General features: G+C 40.7%; 1 protein-coding gene across 6 annotated transcripts in view; it reads left to right on the forward strand.

Moving 5' to 3' along the window:
• Positions 1 to 26,935, forward strand: part of LOC104604865 (AP-5 complex subunit zeta-1) — an 86,358-nt gene that overhangs the window by 29,772 nt on the left and 29,651 nt on the right. For 3 of the 6 annotated variants that reach the window (XM_088903654.1, XM_088903651.1, XM_088903677.1), the window contains 6 exons: positions 1,080 to 1,151; positions 5,116 to 5,163; positions 5,321 to 5,448; positions 5,544 to 5,703; positions 5,793 to 5,994; positions 6,830 to 6,918. In XM_088903654.1, the coding sequence (XP_088759780.1) occupies positions 1,080 to 1,151; positions 5,116 to 5,163; positions 5,321 to 5,448; positions 5,544 to 5,703; positions 5,793 to 5,994; positions 6,830 to 6,918 (699 nt within the window). The remainder of the gene's footprint in view (positions 1 to 1,079; positions 1,152 to 5,115; positions 5,164 to 5,320; positions 5,449 to 5,543; positions 5,704 to 5,792; positions 5,995 to 6,829; positions 6,919 to 26,935) is intronic. The other 3 variants (XM_010269431.3, XM_088903657.1, XR_016085642.1) reach the window with 2 other exon arrangements.

The raw sequence follows: 26,935 nt of genomic DNA on the forward strand, positions 1-26,935 counted from the left end.
TAGAATAAACAACTTGTAACTACCTGCAAGTAAATCTTGCCAGAGATTGGACATGTGATTAAAAGGCACCTTAGGATGTATAGTTTGAAAGAAAATTACTTTGTTCTTTTCTCCTTGTATAATATATACATATGATAGTGTGCTACCATTTACTAGTATTTTGCATGACTTTGTAATGCTGATAGCTATACAATTTTTTCCCTTTTTTGATTGGTGGATGCCTATGCGGGTTTACCTTATAGACACCGACAAATGAAAAATTAAATATTTATAGATGCAGTGATTTTTTTTCCTGTCATTCTAACTCAACCTTCTGTTTAATAGCATAGAAGTGCTGATTTATATGTGTACCTTAGTTTTTATAGTTTTAATACAATAAGATATGCCCTGTATCAGGCGTATTGTAGCGTATCTTTGGGTCCCCAATACACCTGTTTACAGCTGTTTTCGGGAACCCATTTCTTTATTAGATAATATAAAAATATGTTTACTACTAAAATTTGAGAAGAAAACTAAAAAAATAAAAGGAGTATGGTTTAAAGTACCGATACACCTCTGCCGATACACAAAGGTGTATCGATACTTTGAACCATGGTTTTAATGGCATTTAAGTACTTGTAATTTACTATCCTTTTAACTTGTCTTGGGTGCAAGGAAGTTATTATTTCTGAGATGGAGAAAGCTGAATCTTAGCCTAGAAGTTCAGTGTAGTGATCTTCTAGGCATTAATACATCACAATTGTTATTTTTTCTGCTAAAAGAAAATGTATTGTATTACTATATGACAAATATCAAGTGAGATCACAAAAGATAAACCCACATCTTCTATACACAAGAGACTGTACACCCACAATAATGACTCATCACCAAAAAAATACTAGATGAGATGAGTCTAGCCTTTTAATTTTATATAATCTTCAATTTTTATGATTCTTTGGATTTTATTTCTATCACATCTGTGTGATATGCTGTTGGATTCTGATTATTCTTTGATGCTTCTCATAATAAATCAATGATCTTGTGAGGCTCGAGTACTTGATGAAGTTAAACTTCTAAGAAGTTGTAAGTATTTGTTGCAGATCCGGAGGAGGCTTTTAGAATTCATGCTAGCTTCATTTCAACGTTCTCCAGATTTCATTGCACTATTAAAGGTATTCTGTTATTAAAATCTAGTTTATGTATTAAAGAAATTTCTTTGTTAATTATCTACATTTTTACACAGGAATAATAATCATGATGTCATATTGGATGATTGGATATTTATCCAAAGTATCAGAAAGAAGTTGTTTCCTTCTTTGGACATTTAGTTCAGTTTTATTCTAATCATGAGAGTTTAAAATAGTATAGCTGAAAATCTAAAATATAATCTATCTCAATCCTTTTATTATATCAAAGATTGCAATTATTTCCAGGGGTCCATTTATCAAAAAAAAAAAAAAAATCCAGGGGTCCATGTAATGATGAGAAGATCAGACCCTGGATTTTATCAGTTATGTTGTTTTGGGTTTTCTGGGTACTGTAGAAGTGAAGATGGTCTTCTTAAATGGGGCATATAACCTTTCTCATCTCAGGCTTATAAATAGTGCTTGTCCTCGGGTATAAGCTTGGCTCTGCCTTGACTGATCTTGGCCAGAACGGATGATGATGTGGGATGCCAAGAAGAGAAGAACATTGAGCTTGCTTGGATGATTTCATCCTGTCTGGTTACATTTTTTTAGTTAGAGGGGCCTCTCCTGGCTGTTTGGTGTTTACCTAGGGTCTGTTAATTACATCGATTTGTTGAGAGTGTAAGGGCATTTATGTCCTTTCATGTTTTTGTATTTGGGCACCTATTCAAGGGCCACTTTGTAATTTTCTTCAATAAGTTAAGTGAAAAGATTTTAGGGTGTGAACAGTAACACACCTGAGTCTCTCGAAAAAACCTCTTCTTCTTCTCTCTGAATATCAGAGCATCGTAAGATCAAGGAGGGCATCAGCCACTGTTTGTGACTCACAGACAAACTTGCTAACATCAGCACGCCACCGCCTGACGTCAGCAGTCCATACAGTCAGCGGCGTCCATATGTGCTTTTGATGCCCGTTGATGTGCCTTGTTTTTAGAGGAATTTTGATATAGCTTTCATGGAGGTTTGGAGCTGTTTTATATTTTTCTTGGATTTTTTGGATGAAAATTGGTGAAAAATCCAGATCTGGAGTTTAAGGCTTGCATGCTCACATGGTGGGTTGGTTGATGCTAAATCCTCTTGCATTTGAATTGTGGTAAATTTCTGAGACTGCAGGAAGTAGTCTCAGATATTTTTGGAGCCCTAAAACATTTTTGGGAAATTTTTTTCTTCCCCTATTTTGCTGCCAACACCTATTTTTTCTTGTTTTATTGTTGTAGTCCATGTTTAGCCTTGAGGGAAAGGTGTTTGGGTGTTCAACTAATGTTGGGATACTGTGGTGTTGGTGAGAAAGGTGTTTTAAAGGGGTGGTGATCGATGGACTCACACAAAGATGTTCGCATACCTACCTATGTCCTCCCGGGAGGTAACGACAATGCTAGAGGGCAGATTGCTACTGTAAAACTTGATGGAGCAAATTTTCTTGAATGGTCTCAATCAGCTAAGCTTACAATTGGAGGAAGAGGTAAGCTTGGATTTATTACCGGTAAGGAAGCTAAGTCGAAGCCTAAAGATCCAAATGATTCCAAATGGGAGCAGGATAATCTACTGGTTATGTCATGGCTTGTATGCTCTATGCAGCCTCACATCGCCCGCAAGTCCGCAACTATATGTTCCTTCCAACAGTTAAGGACATTTGGGATAGGTTAACTGCAACTTATTCTCAAGCAAAGAACACTGCTAGAATCTATCAGTTGTGAAGAGAAGCATGTAATATGTGACAAGGGGAGAAATCGGTGGCATGTATTTCTCTTCCTTATAATCAGTTTGGGAAGAAATGGATCATTTAGAGGCTTTGGAGTGGAAGGATCCTGTTGATGCTGAAATTTCTAGGGGTACATTTATCAAAAAAAAAAAAAAAAATCCAGGGGTCCATGTAATGATGAAAGATCAGACTGTGGATTTTGTCAGTTATATTTTTTTGGATTTTCTAGGTACTGTAGAAGGTGAAGATGGTCTTCTTAAATGGGGCATGTAACCTTTCTCATCTCAGGCTTATGAATAGTGCTTGTCCTCAGGTACAAGCTTGGCTCTGTGTTGACTGATCTTGACCAGAACAGATGATGATGTGGGATGCCAGGTAGAGAAGAAAATTGAACTTGCTTGGCTGATTTCATCCCTTCTGGGTACATTTTATTAGTTGGAGGGGCTTCTCCTGGCTGTTTGGTGTTTACCTAGGGTCTGTCAATTACATTGATTCACAGTGTTGTGTTAGACTGGATTTTGATTTGAAAAACTCCTCTTAATGTAGATGAGGAAAATAAAAAAAATGGAAAATATGATTGAGCATATACTTAAATTTTCTTCAGAATTTTGTTGTGATTTTTCTTTATTCCTCTTTTCATTTTTTCCTCTGAAGCAACTATAAGTTGTGCATTTTATAGGATAAATTATTAATACCTTCCCTGGGGTTTCAGTAAAATACTTAATACTGTCGCTTGGGTTTACCTAATACCCACTTGGACCACAAAACTACAGGTCTGCCAATGGAAGAGACAATTAAAGTGGAAATAGGTATTTTACCAGAGTGCCCTTTAACAACCTTAATAATAAAATTATTAGTTTTGCTTCTAAAATATATATTTTGGAATTGGTAATGGTACCCTCAATTATAAACACTAAATGGAGTTTTAACATCTCAACTTGTATATCATTTTAATATTTTCTTGGAACTGTTTTCAAGTTTTCATCCCATCTTAAGCTATGGAGAGAAAAGTTTGCCCCTCCAAAGAGGTATGGATTTTGTTAGTTTAATATACAAGAAGGTGCCAAAAGGGTAAATGGACTTCTAAATATTTTTATATGTTACCTGAGCACTTTTAGTCACTAAAACTGAGGCATGTTATCCCTCCATTTTTCCCATTCTTTATTTATTCTCTTTTTTCATTTTTTTTTGGGGCAAGGTGCTGTTCTTTGAAAAAAGATGTGGTTGATGCATATAGAGACATTTTATCTTGCAGGAGTACAATGTAATAATAAATAATTGTGTTGGATTTTCCTGGGTAATGGTGCTTAGGTTTCTTTATTATAATACCGGTGTTTTAAATAGCATAAGAGTTTTATGCTTTGAGGCAAGACTCAAGGGAAATACCTTGATGGTCAACCTTGAGGCTCATGCCTGAAAGTATAAGACTCATTCCTCACCTTGAGATGTCTCGTGCATTTGTATATATGTTGTCTAAAGCACACACACAAACACATCATCATCATCATCATCATCATCATCATTGTTTAAGCCTTGTCCCACCTATATGGAGATGGCTTTGTGAATCCTGTTTCGCCGTTCTGTTCTGTTGAGTGCCAATATCCATTGTTAAATTATGAATGCTTAATCATTTCTTACTACTTCAACCCGTGTCCTTTTTGTTCTGCCCCTAGCCCTTCTAGTCCCTTCAACTTGCAACAAATAAAAAAAAAGAAAAAAAACTTGCAACAGATTGCTTCTTCTTACAGGTGCTGTAGATGGTCTTCTATTCATGTGACCAAACCATCTTAGTCTACTTTCTCTCACTTATCACCTATTGGAGCTACTCCTAGGTTCCTTCAAATGACTTCATTCCTGGCGTTATTCCTTTCTCTAGCTTGTTTTTCCATTCATCCATCTTGGCATATTTAAAGACAAAATGTTTTACATTTTAAGCATTCTAACAGTATTATTAAATGGCCTATATAATTTTGGCCTAGATAATTTTATTGACTCTCTAGAGCTTTTGATGTTCTTATATTTATTATTTTTTTGTAATCAGATTTTCATTTATGTACTCTTCCTATATGAAAATGTTCTCCTTTTGTGCATGTTTCCACACTTTTCTCATTTTATTCATGTTTTATTCCTAAAACAGTAGTAACTTGTGAGGCTTATGCCTCATGCATTTTCTCCTTGCTTAATGCGTCCATGTTTTTAAGTGTTGTATGATATTTACATTGATGGTTCACATAAAATCCTTTGCAGAAGCCTATAATTGATAGACTGGGAGAAGCTTATGATAGCCCTGCAAAGGTAAGATTCTTACTGCAATTTTTCTTTTTTACACAAACTGGTGAATGCATTCTTTTGGATAATTAAACCAGTAAATGGATTTAATAGGCAATACACAGTATATGTCTATTGAATCTGTTTAAACAGTACTTGTTCCCATGAATATTTTCTTATGCAGACAGAGTTAGCATTACAACTTTGTTGGGCTATTAGCGAGCATGGAGGTGGTGGTGGTTCTCATAGAGATGCAGCTCGAGAGCTCTTTGAAAGCTTAGAATTGCTCTTGTATGAGAACCTTTCATCTAGGTTAGTATTAAACTAATCTATGCTCCATATAGTTTTCTTTATGGCATTGACCTCTCATAAGCTTTCAATTGTTTTCTTTTATTTGTTTTTGGAAGTCGTCTGGGTCTAAGCCAGGAGTCAGCTCTTAGTTCAAATAGTGCAACTTTCAGAAAATCATCACAGGCTAGGCTTTTGTGTTTCGTTATTACAGCAATTGCGAAGCTTGCTACATACCATCGTGAGTTATTACCAAGGGCACGTGTATCTCTCGCCAAGGTTTGTTTTTGTGCAAAGTTTTCTGAAAGCTAGTCTTCAGATTGTGTACAGAATCAATTAGCATAAGCAACATTGGATTTGTATCACAGGTAGCTCGATCACGGAACTCAGACATGAGGGTTTTGAGGCGGGCTCGTGATTATTTGGGATTAATGAATGAACCAGCAATTTGCTTATCTATTTTGGGACCACCAAGTGGTGTCCTACAGGGTCCAGGCACTGTCAACTGGAATGAAGGTGGCTCAAAGATGATTGCTCATATTCCATTCTATATTCTAAGTGAACAAGAAGGTAAGGGTCTTTCCCAATGATTATGCCAATAAATAGTGTTTTAAATTGCTTGTATGAGGCTATGGGCTTTTATGATGATGCAGTTTGCTCACCTACATGTATGGGTGGTTTCACATGACTTGGTTTACAGTTATTTACTCTATGATCTTATGTTAGTAAATTGTCACTGATGAGACAAATAGTTTGTTGATTTAGAATATCATACTTTACAACAACCTGAACAAGAAGTTATTGCGAAGTGAGATTTGGTGTATAGTTTGAATCTCTTGTTCTACTTTACCACAGAGATCTGCTAGCTCCATGGCTGATCTGCCTGCACAGGAAAGTACTAGGAGGGAGACACTATCCATTTAGTGGTGTCTATTGTATTCTTTTTCACACCTCCCTGCTTAATTTGTATTTCTTTTTTTTTTCTTTGGGGGGGGGGGGCTCTTCTGTGTTGAGACATTTTCTGTGCTTATGTTTTTATTGTCTTTCTAAATTCCAGTTATTATATACAAGCAGTTGGAATATGAAATCTGAGTAATTTTGGAAAACAGTAAGAACAGTTACATAAATACAGCACAGATTTCAATGTGAAATTACAACATGAAATAAAAGTGGGGTTACCATACCAGCACATCAGACAAAAACGAACAAGCATAAATTAAAAAAACAGAATATTGAATTAAGTTGATAAAAAACAGAATATAGAATTAAGGGGATGTATGACCTATTCCAAATTTCTGAAACTATATATTGTTCTTTTCCCCATCTATTATCCTATTTGTTTCTCTTTTCTTTAGTACTAGTAGATTAATATAATAAAAGAAGCTAATAACCACTTATTTAGCAGATATGCATGCTCTTGGTGTAAGGAATAGAGAGGGTCCTCTTCGAGGGAGAACCAACCTCCTAAGGAAGAAGAAGAGTAGGGAGAAGAAGGTGAGAGTAGAGAAATTTGGATTTAATCACTTCTGCCTTCTCTCCTTCTAACTATCTATTTATAATGTCATCATCCTTGAGATCTCATTCTGCTACATTCAAATCATGCATTTTATTCCTCTTCTAACTATCTTGGTGACGTGGCTTCCTCTCATAGACCTAATCAATCAGTCTAGTAGCTGCTTGGGCTGGGATGCCTATTGTATGGGCCTATCATCCCTCCCTCGTTTAGACTAACCTTGTCCTCAAGGTCAGAGTAGGATAGTTTTGTTGGAGCTTGGAGAGGGTTTCTCAGGTAGCATCTTCTACAGGTAAACCAGTCCACTCAATCAAGGCTTCAATTGAGTTCTTTCACCCTTGTAAGACCCATCTGAAATCTACAATCTGCTTGGGCTCAACCACTAACTTGCCTTAGCTTTCTGTAAGAGGTAAGACAGAGCCACCTACTTTAGAATCTTTCAAGTATTTCTTCAACGGAGTTGCATGGAAGATTGGATGTATCTTGGAGGATGCCAGCAGTTTGAGCTTGTAGGTTACTTGGCCAATTCTCTCAAAGATGAAAAAAGGTCCATAATACAGATAAATTGTGGCATGATCGTGTCGCCATGGAAGTTTGCCTGTAAGGCTGTAGCTTAACATAGACCAATTCACCTACTTGGTACTCAACATGTCTACACTTCCGGTCATGAGTTGATTTCATGATCTGCTGTGCTAGTCTTAGATTACCCTTCAGCTCTTATAGAACTTGATCCCGGTTCATTAGATGTTCCTCCACGAAATTTATGGCTGTAGAGTCTAGTTCATAGGGTAGAATGGAGGGGGTGCGTGGCCATAAAGTGCTTGGAAAGGGGTCATACCCACTACAATCTCGAAGGTGGTGTTGTACATAGCTTGGCCCAAGGAAGCCATTTCATCCATTGGCATGGTTGTTCACTGGCAAAGCACCGGAGATAGGTCTCAAGGCAATGGTTAACCACCTCCATCTGCCCATCAGCTACCATGAAGTTTGGCAACATCTCTGATAAATACCTCAGCTACCATGGGTACGCGGTAGGGATGTGGAAAACCTAAGAAGTGCCCATATTTAAGTGATCAACAACAAATAATATAACTGATTTCCCTGCTGATGTATTGTAGGCAACCTAGAAATAAAATCCATAGTGACAGCGTGCCAAACCCATTCTGGAATCTGTAGTGGTTGTAGCAGGTCAGTGGGTGTTTGAGTAGAGTATTTATGTTGCAAGTAGAGCAATAAGCAATGTAATCTTGGACTTGTTTATGTATGCCTTTCCAGAAATAGTGCGAAGCAAGATTTCAGTATGTTCCCATGACACTGGAATTTCCATCCATCACTAAATTATGAAACGGCTACTGTAGCTCAGGTATATGTTCCAACTGGGCTGAGATTACAAACCTGCCATTAGGGTAGAGATCAGAACCAACCTGCTTGTACCTTGGGACTAATACTAAGAGAGGATCCAGGTCTAATTGCTCCCCAGGTCTTGTGAAGTTCTTGGTTGTTCTGGGCCTCAGTTTCAATTCCTCTAAGAGGGAACATGGGCCTTGATATGGTGAGTTATGAAAGCTCTACCCATCTAGAGAGGGCACTAACAACCAGGTTAGATGGGTCGGGCTTGTATTTTTTTTTGGAAAAATAACAAGATTTCATTAAAAAGGTCGGGCTTGTATTCAATCATATAATTGTAGCCGAGAAGTTTGACCACTCATTTCTACTAGTCTTTGGTGAGGACTCTGATCAAGGAGCTGCTCGATGCTCTTTTGGTCAATGTGTATGATAAACCAATTGCCCAACAAATAAGATCGCCATTTCTGTACCGCTAAGAGCATGGCCATGAATTCATTCTCATGGGTTGACTTGGCTTAGGCTAAGATGACAGGGCCTTGCTGAAAAATTCCATGGGCCTCTTTTTCTTGCATCAGTACCACCCTCAGGCCATTACTGGATGTGTCACATTCCACAATAAATGTCTTTGAGAAGTTTGATAAAGTGAAGGTATGTGGAGTGCTTATCACGGCCTTAAGGCCATCAAAGGCTTGTTTGGCCTATTTGGACTAGACAATGCATCTTTCTTGCATACCTGGATGATGGGAGATACAAGCTGCCCATACCCTTTAATAAATTTAGGGTAATAGCCTATGAGGCCCAAGAAGTTTCTCAAATGCTTAACATTAGTGGGCTGAGCGTAGTGAATCATACAGTCTACTTTCTCTGGGTCTATAAATGCTTGGCTTGCTTCCACAAAATGGCTCAAATAATGGACATGGGCCTGGTAAAAAATGCATTTACTCTCCTTGGAGAAGAGATGATATTGGCAGAGCCTTTCAAGGGTGTTAGCGTAGGGGTATTTCTGTCTTTATGCCTTGATTGATGTTGCTAATCTGTAATGTTGTGTTGAAACATGTGCTCTTAACTTAAGTAAGGGCACATAGGTCTTTTCAGTCATGTTTTAATAATAATATAAATACTTACTGGCCGACTGGGAGAAGTCAAGTTGACTCTTTCAGTTCGAACCAGAATTCTCTCTTCTCTCTTTCTCTCTTTCTTTATCACTTTTTCTTCTTCTACATAACTGAACTCAGTCAGGCCGAACTCTAAGGCAGACCTGAATTATAACATGGTATCAGAGCTAGGTTAAATCTGCCTAGATTTCTGCTTGCCTAGGGTTCATTCTCTGCGCACCCTATCTAGGGTTTTCCTCTTTTTTTTCTGTGTTCGATTGGAGATAAGGGAAAGGGTTGAAAAGGAGTGATCACCCTCTTCCCTTGGGGGTCTCTATGCCTCCAGTCAGGTCGTATGTGGTCGGTTGCTGTGATTTCTGAGATCGCCCTCTCCTAGTAGAGGAAGAATTGAGGGCCAAACTGTGTGGGCAGTGGCTGTTGTGTGTGAAGCGGCTGTTGTGTGTGGACTGTTCTCCTGCTCGCATGGGTGTTACTTCAGCAATGAGGTAAGAGATTTCAGTGCATGATATCTGTTATGGATTAAATAGGAGGTGTGTTTCAAACCATTTGCTAGGGTTTCGGCCAGTAAGTGCTAGGGTTTATGCTGGTTTCTTTGTGCATTTTGAAGGAAGAAATATGATCATATAGTGGTGAGATTTCAGGTAGTTGTAGTAGGGTTTGTGGTGTGAGCACACTTTTCAGCAACAAGTGCTGAAATCAGTGTGACAAGTGTGGTCTAGGGTTTGTGGTGTAAAGAGCACACATTCCAGCAACAATTAGTGCTGCAATCAGTGTGACAGGTGTGACCTAGTGGTGTGTAGTGTGCAGATCTCAGTGATAATAGAATTCAGCAAGTGTGCAGAATTGGTGATAACATAATGGGAGACAATAATGATTATAAACCTAGTGTGATGGTGCCTACAGACTACCTGAATGTTCAGATGACCTCCATTAAGTTGAATGGAGAGAATTATGTGCCTTCGGCTAAATCCGTTGAAGTCTTTCTGAAGGCAAAGAAGAAGGTAAAACACATCAGAGAGGAGAAACCCTCCTCTGACTCTCACGAGTATGAAGACTGGGAGCAAGAGGACGCTCAGATCATCACATGGTTGTGGAACAGTATGGAACCCAGGATTAGTGTCAACTTCATGTTCCTTGATACTGCCAAAGATGTGTGGGACCATGAGAAGAAATTGTTTTCGGGGCAGGACAATACAACCAGAGTTTATCAGCTTTATCAAGAGTACTTTAATCTGCAACAGGGCAATCAAAGTCTTGAGGAGTACTATGCCAACATGAGGAACATACGTAATGAGTTGAATGTCTATCATCCTCTCACTTCTGATGTCAAGATTCAGCAACAACAGAGAGAGCAGCTTGATGTGATTAGATTTTTGGTGGGACTAAAGTTTGAATATGAACTAGTACGGGCTCAGATATTAGGGGGATCAGCTCTTCCATCCCTAGAAGAGGTATTTGCTCGACTTTGGAGGATTTCTATCTGATCTACTGAGAACTCTAATATCTCAGATAGATCTGCCTTTGCTGCATCGAGAGGCTGTGGTGGTAGAGGTGGAGCTCGGGGAGCTCAGTCTGGCCATGGTGGTGGTGGTGGTTCTGCATATGGCCGAAGTGGCAATGGTAGGTCTACTCATAATCGTGGTGGTGGTCGTACTGGGAGCAGAGATTCAGTCGGAGCCCGTGGTAGAGGACCTAGCTCAGGCCCGAGGAAGTGCACTCATTGTGGTATGGATGGACATACCATCAACTATTGTTATGATCTACATGGTCCTCCCTCAACCTGGGCCAATCATGCTGCGACCGGTGACTCAAGTTCCAGCTTTAGACAAGAGAATCATTCATCTGACCAGTTGTCTCCTACATCCACAGATGGTCCCATGAAGGAGATGGTGAGTGTTCCCCGTGATGAATATGAGAGGTTTATCCAATCACAGCAGAACACGGCGACTTTTGCTCACTCAGGTATGGCTTGTCTAGCATCTACACCCAATCCCTGGATCATTGACTCTGGAGCCTCCGATCACATGACTGGAACTCAGGTATGGCTTGTGGATGATTTTTCAAGGATGACGTGGCTCTATTTAATGAAAGAAAGAAGTAAATTGTTTACCATTTTTCAAAAATTTTTTGCTGAAATTCGTAACCAATTTGGTACCCACATCAAAGTTTTTCGTTCTGATAATGGCCGCAAATATTTATCCTCATCATTTCAGGAATACCTGGACCAACACGGCATTATACATCAGACCTCGTGTACCTACACCCCACAACAAAACGGGGTGGCTGAGAGAAAGAATCGCCATCTCCTTGAAACAGCAAGATCCCTAATGCATCACATGCATGTTCCCAAACCTTTTTGGAGTGATGTAGTGCTTACCTCTTGTTTTCTGATTAATCGGATGCTCACGTTCATCCTTGATGGTCAATCTCCGTTTTAGGTCTTGTTTCCCACTTTGTCTCCGCTCCCTCGTACGCCGAGAGTTTTTGGGTGTGTCTGTTTTGTCTATAATCTGGGACTCGGGAACGACAAGTTTGATGCCCGTTCTCTCAAGTGCATCTTCCTTGGCTATTCTCGGACCCAGAAAGGGTATAGGTGTTACCATCCTGGTTCTCGACGGTCTTTTGTGTGTGCTGATGTCAGTTTCTTTGAGTCTACTCTGTTCTTTTTGGGGTCTGGTGATGCTTCTTCCTCCTCATCACCTCCTCTTCCACTTCCCGTTGTCAATCCTCCTCTCTTTGTTCCAGTTGTGACCAAATCCTTGTCTCCAGTGCCACCACCTATTGAACCCCCACCTATCCGTCATGTGTATACACATCGCCCACGTGCACCAATTACTACTCCTCCGGCTACATCTCCGTCGACGGATCCGACACCAGACCCCCACTTAGCATCTGAGATTGATCTACCCATTGCTTTGCGGAAAGGTAAACGTACTTGCACCTTTCATCCCATTTCTAATTATGTTTCTCTTACTCACCTTTCCGCTTCCCATCGCCAGTTTGTTACCTTGTTATCATCAGTTATTGTTCTTAAAGATGTCTAGGAAGCCCTTGCCTCTCCAGGGTGGTGCCATGCCATGGAAGAAGAACTCTTAGCCCTTCATCATAGTCATACTTGGGACCTTACTGCTCTTCCTCTTGGGAAGCAAGCTGTTGGTTGTAAGTGGGTTTATACAGTTAAGTATCTGCCTGATGGTAGTGTTGAACGCCTGAAAGTGCGATTAGTTGCAAAAGGGTACTCCCAAACCTATGGCATTGACTACACGGAGACCTTCTCACCGGTTGCTAAGATAGGGTCAGTTCGTGTTGTGATCTCTCTTACAGCCATGTATGAGTGGCCACTATATCAGCTTGATATCAAGAATGCCTTTTTGCATGGTGACTTACTCGAGGAGGTCTACATGGAGCAACCTCCAGGGTTTGTTGCTCAGGGGGAGGATGGTAAGGTGTGCAGACTAAGGAAGGCTATATATGGGCTTAAACAGTCTCCTCGAGCATGGTTTGGTAGGTTCAGTGAGGTGGTAAAGAAGTTTGGCATGAAACAGTGCAAAGTTGACCATTCTATATTTAGTCATGACTCTTCGGGAGGAAAAATACTGTTGGTGGTGTATGTAGATGATATTGTTATTAGTGGGAATGGTAACATTGGTATTGACAGGCTGAAGACTTATCTGCAGGATCACTTTCAGACAAAGGATCTGGGTAAACTGAAATACTTCTTGGGGATAGAGGTAGCGAGATCCAAGTACGGGATTAACCTGTGCCAGAGGAAGTATGTGCTTGATTTGCTGGAAGAAACAGGCTTGTTGGGTGTCAAACCAGCTGAAACACCCATGGACACAAATACCAAGCTAAGCAGTGATATGGGTGAAATGTTTGAAGACCCTTGGCAGATACCGATGACTTGTGGGCAAACTGAACTACCTAACCATTACCAGACCAGACATCTCATTTGCAGTTAGTGTGGTAAGCCAGTTCATGCAAAAACCTCTGATTCCTCATTGGAATGCGGTTCTGAGAATTGTGAAGTATCTAAAAGGGGCCCCGGGTCGCGGTCTAATATACAAGATGTTAGACAGTTGTATGCCCTTAGCTTCAATCAGAATTATGTACATTATGAATTTATTGTAAATGAATAAACTACACATTTGATTCATGTTCCTGTGGTGTGTTTTTGTGTAATACCCTTAAACTGGACACTTAATGAGACTTGTGTTAGTTTAGAATGTTCACAGCCATTGGGTAAGTCTGGGGAGATTTATCCTGCCAAGGCTGACACTGGTGTGCGGCCAACTGTTGGGGTGGCTTGTCTCAGCTACCACGGTGAGACCCGAAGCACATGCAGTGTAGAATTAATAGAACCTTTGAACTGGACCAGATTTCTAGTATTGCCCTGGACCTTGGAGATAGATGGGCAAAACCGGAAAATTACACCTAACCCCTAGACTCGATTATGATACTACACTATATGTCGGATTGGGCTGTCTTTTATGTACCAATCAGTGAGATCCTTAGTGGGGGTCAAAACCTGGGTATGTTGGGACAGCCCGAGAATTCATCTGAGTGGGTGATCATAGTGACAAGATCAGCCCCTTTGTCGGACAAAGGTAATGATCGGGGATGCACTCTCTCTGATGGAAACCAAGACTGCCGACAGCCAATTTCAATTGTAGAGATTTTGTTTTGCAAAATATATTTATATAAAGATATATATATATATATATATATATATATATATATATATGTTATGGTTTCAAAATGATTTGCAAAAGGTTTTAATTCCTGGGATCCATGTAAGCGGAGAGTGCAACACTGTTCCTTGTAGTCGAAGGAGAGGTCCTCCCTTGTCAGGCAGTGTTTGATCATTATGGGCTGAGAGGTTAAGTGTAAGACCATTGAGGATAATACCTAATGGGCTAATCTTGCATCTGCCCACAGTCCCTGGGTGTTACAAGGTGGCTTGGCCTAGGGACCACTTAGGGTAAGTGTTGGGCCCATAGAGCCCACAAGATGGGTTTCAGGGGGTGCACTGCCCATAACAGTGTATTCGGCCAGGCCTTGTAATAAAGGCTGGGCTGAACCCATGTGGCTGATGTGTAGATCAATGTTTGGGTCCCACGCCATACAAGGAAGCCCAACTGGGCAGTAGTTTGGAAGGCTAAGTGAGTACATAACCTTAAATGGGCCTTAAGCCCATTTTGAACTGGGCTGATTTGATCAGTTAATTAAAAGGGGCGAATTCTGAGATGGATCAACTGATAGGATTGGGCCTAGACCCTATCCACTTAGAGAGTCCAAGATCTAAATGAGATTAGATCTGGAAGCCTCCTAATTAGATTAGGAGATGGCTGATCTGATCTGCAGATAAGATAAGGGTTATCCCTTATCACTTAAAGGGACTTCTAATCCAAATATGATTTGGATTAGCAACTCCTAATGGGATTAGGAGCTGATCCCTTTAAGATTATGAAAGGGGAAAGGGGCGGCAACTGTTAGTGATTGATGTTCAATTTTCTTCAGAGTTGAAAATCACAAGAAGAGAGAATTCTGCACCCTGCGAATTCTCTCTTGCCGCCTCCTTCCTGCCGCCGCCATCACCTTCAGTTCGATCTTCAGTTCTTGGGAGAAATCAAGATCTGATCTTGATTCCAATCTTTTGGGAAAAGATTGGTTGGAGCTGTACTCACAAGCCGTCCAGTTGATTCTTGCGAAGGGTCAAGTTCTTTTGGAAGAACATTGCTGATTCTGCTCCATCCTGCACTGCGCCATTTTCAGTGGGAGCAGATTTTGGATCCTTCCTTGGGCGTGAACACCTCCATTGGGAGATATTGCTTCTCTGTATCAGGTACATCATCCCTTCTACTCCTTTTGGTTCAGATTTGGTTTGGTTCTTGATTCAAGATTGATCATTGAAAAACATGTTTTTCTAAATATAGGGAATTCGATTCCCTACAAAGATGGAAGAAATTTTTGAAATTCGCCCTTTCCATTCCGCAAAACTTGGGTGTCCATGTGATGGATATCCCATCCCTTCAGTGGTATCAGAGCCAGGTTCAAATCTTGAATCAATTTAATTTAGATCTGAACCTGCGCAAATGGGCAGAAGGTGTTCTACCCGATTTGTGCAGATATGGGTTTTGGGAAATTTGTTCCCAAATATAATGGGCGAATAATCTGAAATTAATTTTATATAAATCTGATTATTGTTTAGAATAGTTCTTTATGATTTTCTTGATTTATGGGTTGTTTGTACAAGAGGAGATCGAATTCTTGGTTTGCGCAAGGAACCTGCAAGATTTGCAGTTTCTTGATTTACTCATTACATTTGGTTTGTAAATAATTTTTTTTATTTTATTTTTAGACTCAATGTATTAGGTATTCGACCTGATGTAATTATAATAGAAATTAGGTTTTCTATTTATTTTATTTTTGGATCGAAGATGGCAGTGCAAGGAAGGAGATTTCGCAGATGGGACATTCGCTACCTGCGATTTGTAGTTTATGAAACTGCATTCTGTGATCTAACCTCTGTTTTGCAGGATGGATTGTACGAACAGCCCTTGATTGACTGATTCTTGTTTTCTTTTATCAGTTCTTTAATTTCAGATTATTTTCTTGAATTAAAGATTTAATTAAAAATAAAACCCTAGACCCATTCGAACCAAGATTGGTTCAAATTGTTTGGACCGAATCTGGGGTTCGATTAAGGCTGTATATCAGCCCTAATTTTTGTTTAATGGGCCTAAGGATTGATAATTAATTGGATATTTAATTCGGCCCAACCTGTAAGGCCCAATTTTAAATTGTTAAAACTGCCAAAAGCCCACTTCGAAAGAACAAGCTATATGGGCCGAACTAGGTAACCCTAATTCAGCCCATATACCTAGATGATATTAATTGTTAATATTATGGATTAAAATGGGCTTTCACAGATAATTAATTGATTGGATCAATTCCTTCCTGCATGTGATGTATGGATGTGTGATGTGCTACGTTCATGGGCCATAAGTGCTTGGCCCATGCAGATTCGATAGTGGCTCTTGCGCACACCATGGTTGAATGCACATCATTGCCATGGTGTCCCTCCTGGTCATTGGATGACCTCCCTCAATGGTGGGCCCCACATCTCCTAAAGAGGTTACGTGCGGAACCCTAGCCGATTTAGGCCCACCGAAATTTGGCTTTATGAAAGTCAGTGGGAGCCACTTTGGTTTGACCTAAAATAAACTAGGGCGTAATTCTTGTTCCCTCCAGTAAATATGAGTGCACGTGATAGGGAGATTCATGTGATGAACTCTCTAAAGGCCTTCCATCATTAGCATGAGGATGGGTCCTTCAGTGATGAGGAAACGCACCAGAAAATTGGCTATCCATTTGCTGTTGGGCTTGTCTAAGTGTTTCATAAGATGATAGGGGCGTCATAGACCGATGTGGGAGGGGTTTCACCAGAAAATGGGAACTCTCTCACGGTACCTTAGCGTTCACGAATATGATGGGTGAGCACTCACTGGACAGAAAGGTTTACCTAAAAACGGCTCTGAACCTTGTCTGATAGAGGCCAAAGGGAAAACTCATATAATGAGTGGATGTGATCTTTCACAGAAAGGTGGTGGGGTTTTGCAGCTGAAACAGTTGGTTCCATGCACCTTACGTGGTTTCCCACATTTCCAGAGACTAGTCACTGTCTCCGTCCCTGAGCAGGAGGGAAAACTTAGAGATGAACAAATGGGAATGGAACATAGATTAAAATCCATGTCTATGATTTGAACATGAATCAAATAAGGTTGTGGACTGATATTTGCTGTTTTATCAGAAAATGGCAAACGGACAATTTGCAAAGCTTCTTGACGACAACAAGCTTAAGGGCCCAAACTATGCCGACTGGTACCGTAACCTAATGCTGGTTTTGGACAAGTTAGTCAAGTCTCCTGCCCCAGAACGTCCGGGTGATAGGGCTTCTGAAGCCCGTAGGAGAGAATTCCAAGATTGGGAGGATAAAAACTCCCTAGCCCGCTGCTATGTCGTTGCTTCTTTGGACAACTCAATACAGAGGCAGTTCGATCAGATCGAACTCTGTAAGGACATATTGGACAGTCTAAAAACAATATACGAAGAGCAGAACCGTTCTACTCGGCAGAAGGTCTTGAAAATGTTCATGACCGCTCAGATGTCCAAGGGGCAGAAAGTTCACGACCATTGTCTTCGGATGATGGGATACATTAACGAGTTGGAAGCCCTTGGATCCGGGCTTGATCTTGGCATTCAAGTAGATGCCATTCTGAACTCCTTGCCCTCTTCCTTCAATGGGTTCATATTAAACTACAATATGAACAAGCTGAATGTCAGCGTCCAAGAGCTGAGCAATATGTTGCAAAGGGCCGATGACTTACTTAAGAAGGATGAGCCTGTGGTGATGCTTGTTGAAGCTAACAAAACGTGCAAGAAAAAGAGGAAGGCAAAGAAGCCTCAGAAGAAGACTATCAAGCCCAAGAAGCAGAAGAAGGACAAGACAGCAGATGCATGTCACTTCTGCAAACAAACCAGCCACTAGAAGAGGAACTGTCCTCAGTACCTGGAATCCAAGAAAGGTAATTTCGAATCTTGTGTCATGGAAACTAACTTATTGGTGGCTTCTACGTCCTGGTGTATTGACTTCGGAGCTTCAACTCATGCGTGTAACTCACTGCAGGGGTTCAAGGTAAGCAGAAGGCTGAATGATGGAGAAGTGGTGCTCTACTTGGGGACTTCTGCAAGCGTTGTAGCTACGGCAATAGGCACCGTAGAATTAAAATTTAGAAAAGGAAATATTGTACTTAAGGATTGTCTTTTTGTGCAAAATCTAAGAAGAAATTTGATTTCTGTCTCAAAACTGTGTGCGGATGGATATTCTGTCTCTTTCAGTAATACGATTACTATTAAAAGAAACAATAAATTCATCGCATATGGGAACTGGAGAACGGTCTCTATGTTCTACATCCTTCTCTGGAAAGTAACATAGCTGAAACTACGTCGGCCGAAATCCCCAAGAAAAGAGCACGTGATACAGTTAATTCCACGTACCTGTGGCATTACCGACTTGGCCATATTGGTATTGACCGAATCACAAGACTGGTAAAGGATGGTCCTTTGGATTTTCTAACTGTAGAAGATCTTCCCACTTGTGAGCCTTGCCTTCAGGGTAAGATGACAAAGAGGCCATTTAACGGTAAGCCTGAAAGATGTACAGGCACGCTTGACCTTATACATACTGATGTATGTGGTCCCCTGAGTGTTAGGACCCGTAACCAACACGTGTATTTCATTACATTCACCGATGACTATTCTCGGTATGGTTACGTGTACCTAATGAGACATAAGTCTGAATCCTTTGAAAAGTTCAGAGAGTTCAGACAAGAGGTCGAGAAACAGTTAGGGAGAGAAATTAAGTCCCTTCGATCAGATTGAGGCGGCGAATATCTCTCTGACGAATTCAGGGACTACTTAAAGGTAAACGGGATAGTATCACAGTTGGCTCCTCTTGCTACACCACAACTTAACGGTGTTTCAGAAAGGAGGAATAGGACCCTATTAGATATGGTCTGGTCACTTCTCATTCATTCAGAGTTACCCACATCCTTTTGGGGATACGCATTAGAAACTGCGATATATGTGCTGAACCGGGTTCCAACCAAATCGGTTCCTAAGACTCCCTATGAGCTTTGGATCGGAAGGAAACCAAGTGTACGACACTTGAAGATTTGGGGTTGTCCAACTCACGTTAAAAGAACAAATCCGGACAAATTGGAATCCAAGACCAGCCGTTGCCTATTCGTAGGCTACCCAAAGGGCTCAGTGGACTACCTATTCTATGATCCAAGTGAGCAGAAGGTGTTCTGCAGTCGGAATGCACAATTCTTGGAAAATGACTACATCCTGGACTTATAAAATAGACATTATTAAACTAAAATATTCATTGTGTTGTTGAGGTTTTAGACAGTTTTGTGCAGTTTGTAGTGGTAGTTTTTGATTATTTATTATTACTTTAGATAGGAAGTGGGTACCACAACACTCTTGTTGGGTCCTTTTTGAGAAGTCATCTTAAGTGTTTTATGCTGTTTTATGTGTTAGGGCCTATTGGTCTTTGTGCTCTTTATTATTTTAAACTATAAATTATAGTGAAGAGGGCGGCCAGAATTATTGCCCTCTTTTCTCTCTCAAATCTCTTCTCTTCTCTTTCTTCTCTCTTTCCTTCTTCAAGAAATATTCATTTTCTTTGACAGTTTTTTATTTCAGTAGTTTTCTACTTGGTATCAGAGCTTGGCTAGGGTTTCTTGGAGTTCTTCCATGCGGTCCTAGATCAGCCGATTGCACGAAGAGATAAAGGGCTGATCGATCTACTTCAGATTGCCCAGTTCTTGGATTTTTTTGGTGTTTTCTAGTCATCAGGAGGGTGATCTATATTTTGGCATCAAAATCAGGAAGAATTGGAGTGTGGGGAAGAGTCATAGTCAAGTTGGACTCTTCAATTTTGATCTGATCTTGGGTGCTCAGGCCTTGTTGGACTTCTCTAAGTATTCTATAGGGGGTGGTTAGGTTTATGGGAATTGTTGGGCCCTCTATAGTGACCGATTCACATTTCTCTTGGTGGGAGACAATGAGAGGAGAGGGATTTCTCTCCGGATAGGGTTTTCTTCTTCCGAAAAGGTCTGTTACCCTTGTTTGTGAGATCGATTTGATCTTGGAGGCTTTCTACCTAGTTATTTCTTGGTTTTTCATTGTTTAAAGTTAAAATAGGGAGTTGGAGTACTGAGTAGAAGTCCACCGGTAACATGGGTCTGGGTGTTGGAGGTAGTAGTGATATTTTTGGGTTTGGAATTATTACTATAGTGAAATTTGATGGTATAAATTACCTAGAATGGGCACAATCAACCAAGATGGCTATTAGTGCTCGTTGGAAACTGGGGTACATCACTGGGGAGGAGAAGAAACTTGATACAAATTCCTTTCGGTGGGTACAAGAGAATTACATGGTGATGGTCTGGCTTTGTAACTCTATGTTACCTCAAATTGGTAAAAATTTCTTGTGGGCTAATACTACAAAGGAGATTTGGAATGGAGTGACTGAAACCTATTCCTAGAAACAAAATGTAGCTAGAGGCTATCAGTTAAGGAATCAGGTGATTAGTACAAATTAGGGGGATAAACCTCTTGCCATGTATTTCTCCACGCTGAAAACTCTTTGGTAGGAGATAGACCACTTAGAAACTGTGGTTTGGGAGAGTATGAAGGATACAACAACCTATCAGGGGATGGTAGAAAAGAATAGGGTTTTTAAGTTCTTGGTTGTGCTGAATCCTGAATTCCACATTGCTAAGCAACACCTCCTTTCTAGATAAAGTGTGATTCTTTCTTAAGCTTATGCCTTTGTATCTGGAGAGGAGAATAGGAGGAATGTCATGTTGAGACAGCCTAGGATTGATCAGTCAGCTATGATTAGTATAGTTTAATCTAAGCCAAATGGAGACAGGGGGAGTAGTGAGGTTAGAAGGGAAGACAAGGACTTGGTGTGTGACTACTGCAAGAAGACTAAGCATACCAGAGACACTTGTTGGAAGCTTTACCCTCATCTCAAACCAGCTTGGGTCAAGAACAAGAAGGGAAATGCAAATGTGGCAATTATAGGAGACTCTTCGGGAACCCTTTCCCAAGTTGATTTGGAATCCCTTGCAACAACAACAGTGAGAACTGAATTGGAGAAGTATGGACAACTTATGAGTAAGAAGGACAACTTATGAGCAAAGGAATCCTTTGCTCATATAGGTAGTTCATATGCGGTTGTAAATCATGCATCCACCTTAGGTAAGGAGGGACCTCCCTGGATTATAGACTCAGGAGCATCTGAGCACATGACCAATATGTCTACTCTTTTTTATTCTTACCAGTTGTGCTTTGGTAGAGATAGTCTCTACAGCAAATGGTTCCCATATTCCCATTGCTGGTAAAGGGACGATTAGAGTGACTAATGACATTACTTAATCTTCTGTCTTACATGTCCCTAGACTCCTTACTAATCTTCTTTTTGTAAGTTCTTTGATAAAAAATTTGAACCGACCTTCCTTCTTGGTAATTGTGTTTTGTAGGATTTGGAATCAAAGAGTACAATTGGGAGTAGCAACAGTAGTAGTGGATCATGTTAGTAGCAACAGTAGTAGTGGATCAGAGTCAATGAGTCAGATTATGCTCTGGCATAATTGTTTTGGTCATCTTTCTTTCATTTTATTAAGGCCTTTGTTTCCAAAGTTGTTTGAGTCTGTTCAGTTGTCTAGTTTGGAAAGTGAAAGTTGCCAGTTGGGAAAGTATTGTAGACATTCTTTTAAACCAAGTAATAAAAGAAGTTCCTTTGCTTTTGATATTGTTCATAAAAAACCTAGGATATATGTTTTATACCTAAAAAAATTCATCACCGAGGCATGCTTTGCCCAACCTCGCCTTGGCGCCTTGAAAATTATGGTTTACTGTAGGCCTAAATCACCTCACCCTGCCTAGAATAAAGATTCCAGCAACACCAGCCAGCCCTGGATTTCCTAAAGAGTTTCCATGAAAATTTGAGTAATCTCAGCACTGACATTCAATGGGAACTAGGTTAACTGCATACCAAAGGAGATGAGAGGAGACTTTCAGTTTTCTATTAATTTCTTCTACTGAGAGCCCAACAAACTCATCACAAGCTAAAGCCCACAAATTACACAAACTGACCACCCTATCTTCCAACTCTTGATTAGTTCTGCTTTTATTTTCAAATATCTTGAGGTTTCTCTTTTTCCAAATTCCTCACATAAAAGCAAAAAGAATCAAACTACAGTGAACTTTACCTCAGTGATTTAAAAAGCGTGCCTAGGCGCAAAGGTGAGGCACATTTTAGGGTAGGTGCCTCGCCCATGTCCTAGGAGCAGCACTTTCAAAAGGTGAACACATTGTGTGCCTAGGCATGCACCTGATGCGCCTTGGGCGAAATTTCAAAAATTTCTTTACTCTCATCCGGGAATCCTATTCCCAATTTAGAAAACTGCATTTTCAAGGTTCGTTCTTGTAACCAAACCAGACCAAATCTGCACCCAAATTAAGGGAGGGATATACCTGATATGGAATCCACACAAGATGCTCCTCCCAACATAGGTGTTCACGCCGAAAGAGAGTACCAAATCCTCCCTCCACTAAAGATGACACAACTTAGGGTGAGGCAGGATCAACAAGTAGTTTTTCATCAAGAACTAGTGATTCTTCAGCAAGAATCGAATAGGACAGTGAGCACAACTTCTAAATTGTTTCTTCTAGCAAGAAACAATATCAAGATCAAATCTTGATCCAATCCAAGAACTGGAGATCGAACAGGGTAGGGCGACAAGAGCAGGAAGAAAAAGAGTAGAAGGCAAGAGCAGTGTAACTGTGTTGTCTTTTCTCTATATTCAGCGAAATGGGCTTTTAAGGCTCATTAAGCTTTCAGGCTCACTTCCTATTTAATGCTGGCTAGCTTGTTTATCTTTGAATGGCATGGAACCCTATCATTGATCTACACATCAGCTACATGGGTTCAACCTAGCATCTATCACAAGGCCTGGCCGAATTCACTATTGAATACAGTGAACCCCTGAGTCCATCACTATGGGTTCTTAATGGGTCCAACATTTACACTAAATGGTCCTTGGGTCCAACCATCTTATGAAGGCCCAAGGACTATGGGCAGATGCTAGATTAGCCCATCAGGTATAATCCTCAATGGTCTTACACTTAACCTCTCAGCCCATAATAATCAAACACTATGCATCCCCGATCATTCACTTTGTCCGACAAAGGGGCTGATCCTGTCATTATGATTACCCACTCAGATGAATTCTCGGACTGTCCCAACATACCCAGGTTTTGACCCCTCTAAGGATCTCACTGATTGGCATATCAAAGACGGCCCAATCCGACACCTAGTGCAGTATCACAATCAAGTATAGGGGTCAGGTGTAACATTCTAGTTTTGCCCATCTATCTCCAAGGTCCAAGGTAATACTGGAATTTTGGTCCGGTTCAGGGTTTCAAGAAAACCTACACTGCATATACCTCAGGTCTCACCCTGGCAGCTGAGACAAGCCACCCCAATCAACTTGGCAGTACACCAGTGTCAGCCTTGGCAGGATAAATCTCCCCAGACCTATCCAACAGTTGTGAAGATTCTAAACTAACACGAGTCTCATGTGTCCAGTTTAAGGGTATTACACAAAAACACACCATAATAACACAAATCAAATATGTACTTTATTCATTTATAATAAATGTCATAATGTACATCATGCTGATTGGAGCTAAGGGCATACACTGTCTGACAACTCCCACTTGCACTTAGGTCCAATCAGGTATAAGCTGGAGTCCCATATTTTTCACGTATTTCTCAAACACTTTCTGTGTTAGTGGCTTAGTCAATGGGTCTGCTACATTTTCCGCTGATGGTACCTTCTGAATTAGGACGTCCCCTCTTCCAACTACCTCTCATAGTACATGGTACTTCCTCTCGATGTGCTTTGACTTCGAGTGGGCTTGTGGCTCCTTAGCCTGAGCAATGGCTCCTGTGTTGTCACACAACAGTGGAATGGGTGATGTGCTAGATGGAACTACTCCTAATTCCTGAATGAACTTCTTCATCCATACGACTTCCTTGGCAGCTTCACTTGCAGCAATGTACTCGACCTCGGTTGTGGAATCTGCGGTGGACCCTTGTTTGCTGTTTTTCCAGCTAACTGCACAGGACCCACCGGAAAGATGTATCCAGAATTCCAGATGTAGACTTTCTATCATCTGGATCTGACTGGAAATCGGCATCGGTATACCCAAGGATTTGTAGTGAACTACCATCGAATACCAGACAAAACTCTTTTGTCCTTTGAAGGTATTTCAGTATGTTTTTCACAGTTGTCCAATACTCTTGTCCTGGGTTAGATTGGTATCTGCTTACCACACTTACGGCCTGAGCAATGTCTGGCTGAGTGCACAGCATGGCATATATGATGCTCCCTATGGCAGAGGCATAGGGAACTTCCTTCATGCCCTCAATCTCCTCAGGTGTCTTGGGAGACGTACCCTTGGAGAGAGTGACTTTATGCCTGAAAGGAACATTTCCTTTCTTGGAGTTCTCCATACTGTATCTCTTGACTATTTTGTCAATATAAGTTGACTGGAATAATCCTATTATCCTCTTCGATCTATCTCTATAGAGTCGAAGTCCCAAGATATAAGAGGCTTCTCCAAGATCTTTCATGGAGAATTGCTGTGAAAGCCATACTTTCACCATACTCAACATTCCTACATCATTCACAATGAGTAGAATATCGTTTACATACAGAACCAAGAACGTAACCTTATCTTCACTGGTTTTCCTATAAATACAGGGCTCATTCGGATTCTGCTCAAAGTCAAACTATTTGACTGTAGAGTCAAACCGGATGTTCCGGTTTCTAGAAGCTTGCTTAAGTCCATATATGGATCTATTAAGTTTACATACCATGTGTTCCTGACCTGCAACTATGAAACCTTGCAGTTGCTACATATAGATATGTTCAGTAAGATCTCCATTTAGTAACACGGTTTTAACATCCATTTGCCAAATCTCGTAGTCATGGTATGCTGCTACAGCTAGCAGGATTCTAATGAATTTAAGCATGGCCACAGGCAAAAAGGTTTCCTCATAATCGGTTCCTTCTTTTTGAGTGACCCTTTCGCCACAAGACGAGCCTTGTAGGTCTCAACCTTACCATCGGGACCCTTTTTCCTCTTATAGATCCATTTGCAACCAATTGCTTTTACCCCAGGGGGCGGATCTACCAGAGTTCAGACTCCATTGGTCTCCATTGAGTCCATCTCAGTTCTCATGGCATCTACCCACTTCAAGGAATCTATATCCAACATAGCTTCCGTATAAGTCATAGGATCCTCATTGGTCGTGGCTTCCACCAAGTAACTTTCTTGGTCATAGCCGTAACGAACTAGAGGCCTGGATTCCCGGGTAGATCTCCTAGGTTGGTTATTAACTGGAGCTTGTGGGACATTTCCCACTACTCCTGAGCTCTCCTCATCAAGAACTTCCTGACGATGATTGTTCAGGATGTAATCTTCCTCTAAGAAATGGGCATTTCGACTACAGAACACCTTCTGTTCTCCTGGGTCATAGAATATGTTAGAATGCTCGAGTCAGGGGTATTTTGGTCATTCTGGATTATCTACTTGAGAGTGAAAGGTCTATTGTATCTGAGTTTAAGTTATGTGTCCCATCTTCTATGAGGGACAAAATGGTCTTTCCTGTAACTCTATGTTTTTGAATAAATACAAGTGGGTCAGCTAGGGGAGAGTGATTTTGACTCTCTTCTAGTCTGGCCGAACCTTTCTTTCTTCTTCTTCTTCTTCTTCTTCTTCTTTCTCTTTTCTTTCTTCTTCTCTACTTCAACCTAGAATCTGCTAGGGTTTACTAACATGGTATCAGAGCTGTAAGGTCGTATCCTCATTTCTTTCTTGCTGCTGTTCTCTTTCTGGGTTCGCCGCCAACTTTCATAGTCATCTTCTTCCTTTTCGACTGACCTGAGTGGAGGTTCGATAAGGGGCTGAAAAGGAGCTGTCGTTTTGTGGGCCTGGAGGTGAGGATGCCTCCGGTCATTGGAGTGGTATACTAAACCCTCTATTCAGTATCGAAGAGGGCTGAATGTGGACAGGTATGAACACTACTGCTGTTTGTCCAAGGGACTGTGAATGTTTCTTTTTTGTTTCAAAAGTTGGTTGTGGTGGTGGTGCTTAGTGTGACTGATATGCATCTTAGTCGTGTTCCTCTGCATTTCTCTTCGTATGTATGTTGAAAGAAGTGTTGTCGACTGCTGAAGTTCACAACAGCAGTAGATTGGTGGTGGTTGTGTCGTGGTGATTGGTGTATCTATGTTTCAAAATATTTAAAAGTGATCTCCTATACCTTGTGTGTAATCAGTTCTGCAGTGTACAGCCTAAGTGTTTGATGTGAGGACTGAGTGATTTCAGTCTTAGTGTGTTGATGGTGAATGGTTCTGCAGTGTGCAGCCCAGGTGTTTGATGTGAAGACTGAGTGATTTCAGCCTTAGTGTGTGGTGTGTAATGTGTATTTAAAGAAGCTGGAATTGGTGGTGTATAAGTGAGATAAGTCTTGTGAAAGAGTGTGAGGTTGTGTTGTATATTTGAAGGTGAAATAATTAAGATGGCTTCATTTGAAAATGGGAATGATAACAAAACAGGTGTCATGCTTTCCCCAGACTATCTAAGTGTTCAAATGACATCCATCAAGTTGAATGGTGAGAATTATGTACCATGGGCAAAATCTGTGGAGGTGTTCTTGAAGGCCAAGAGAAAGGTAAAACATGTAAGAGAGGAGAAACCTCCCTCTGATTCCCCTGGGTTCAGTGACTGGGAACAAGTAGATGCACAGATAATGACATGGCTCTGGAACAGCATGGAACCAAAGATTAGTGTGAACTTCATGTTCCTAGATACAGCTAAGGAA

This window comes from Nelumbo nucifera, chromosome 1, assembly GCF_055504915.1.
Source record: "Nelumbo nucifera cultivar China Antique chromosome 1, China Antique-T2T, whole genome shotgun sequence".
Lineage (NCBI taxonomy): Eukaryota > Viridiplantae > Streptophyta > Magnoliopsida > Proteales > Nelumbonaceae > Nelumbo > Nelumbo nucifera.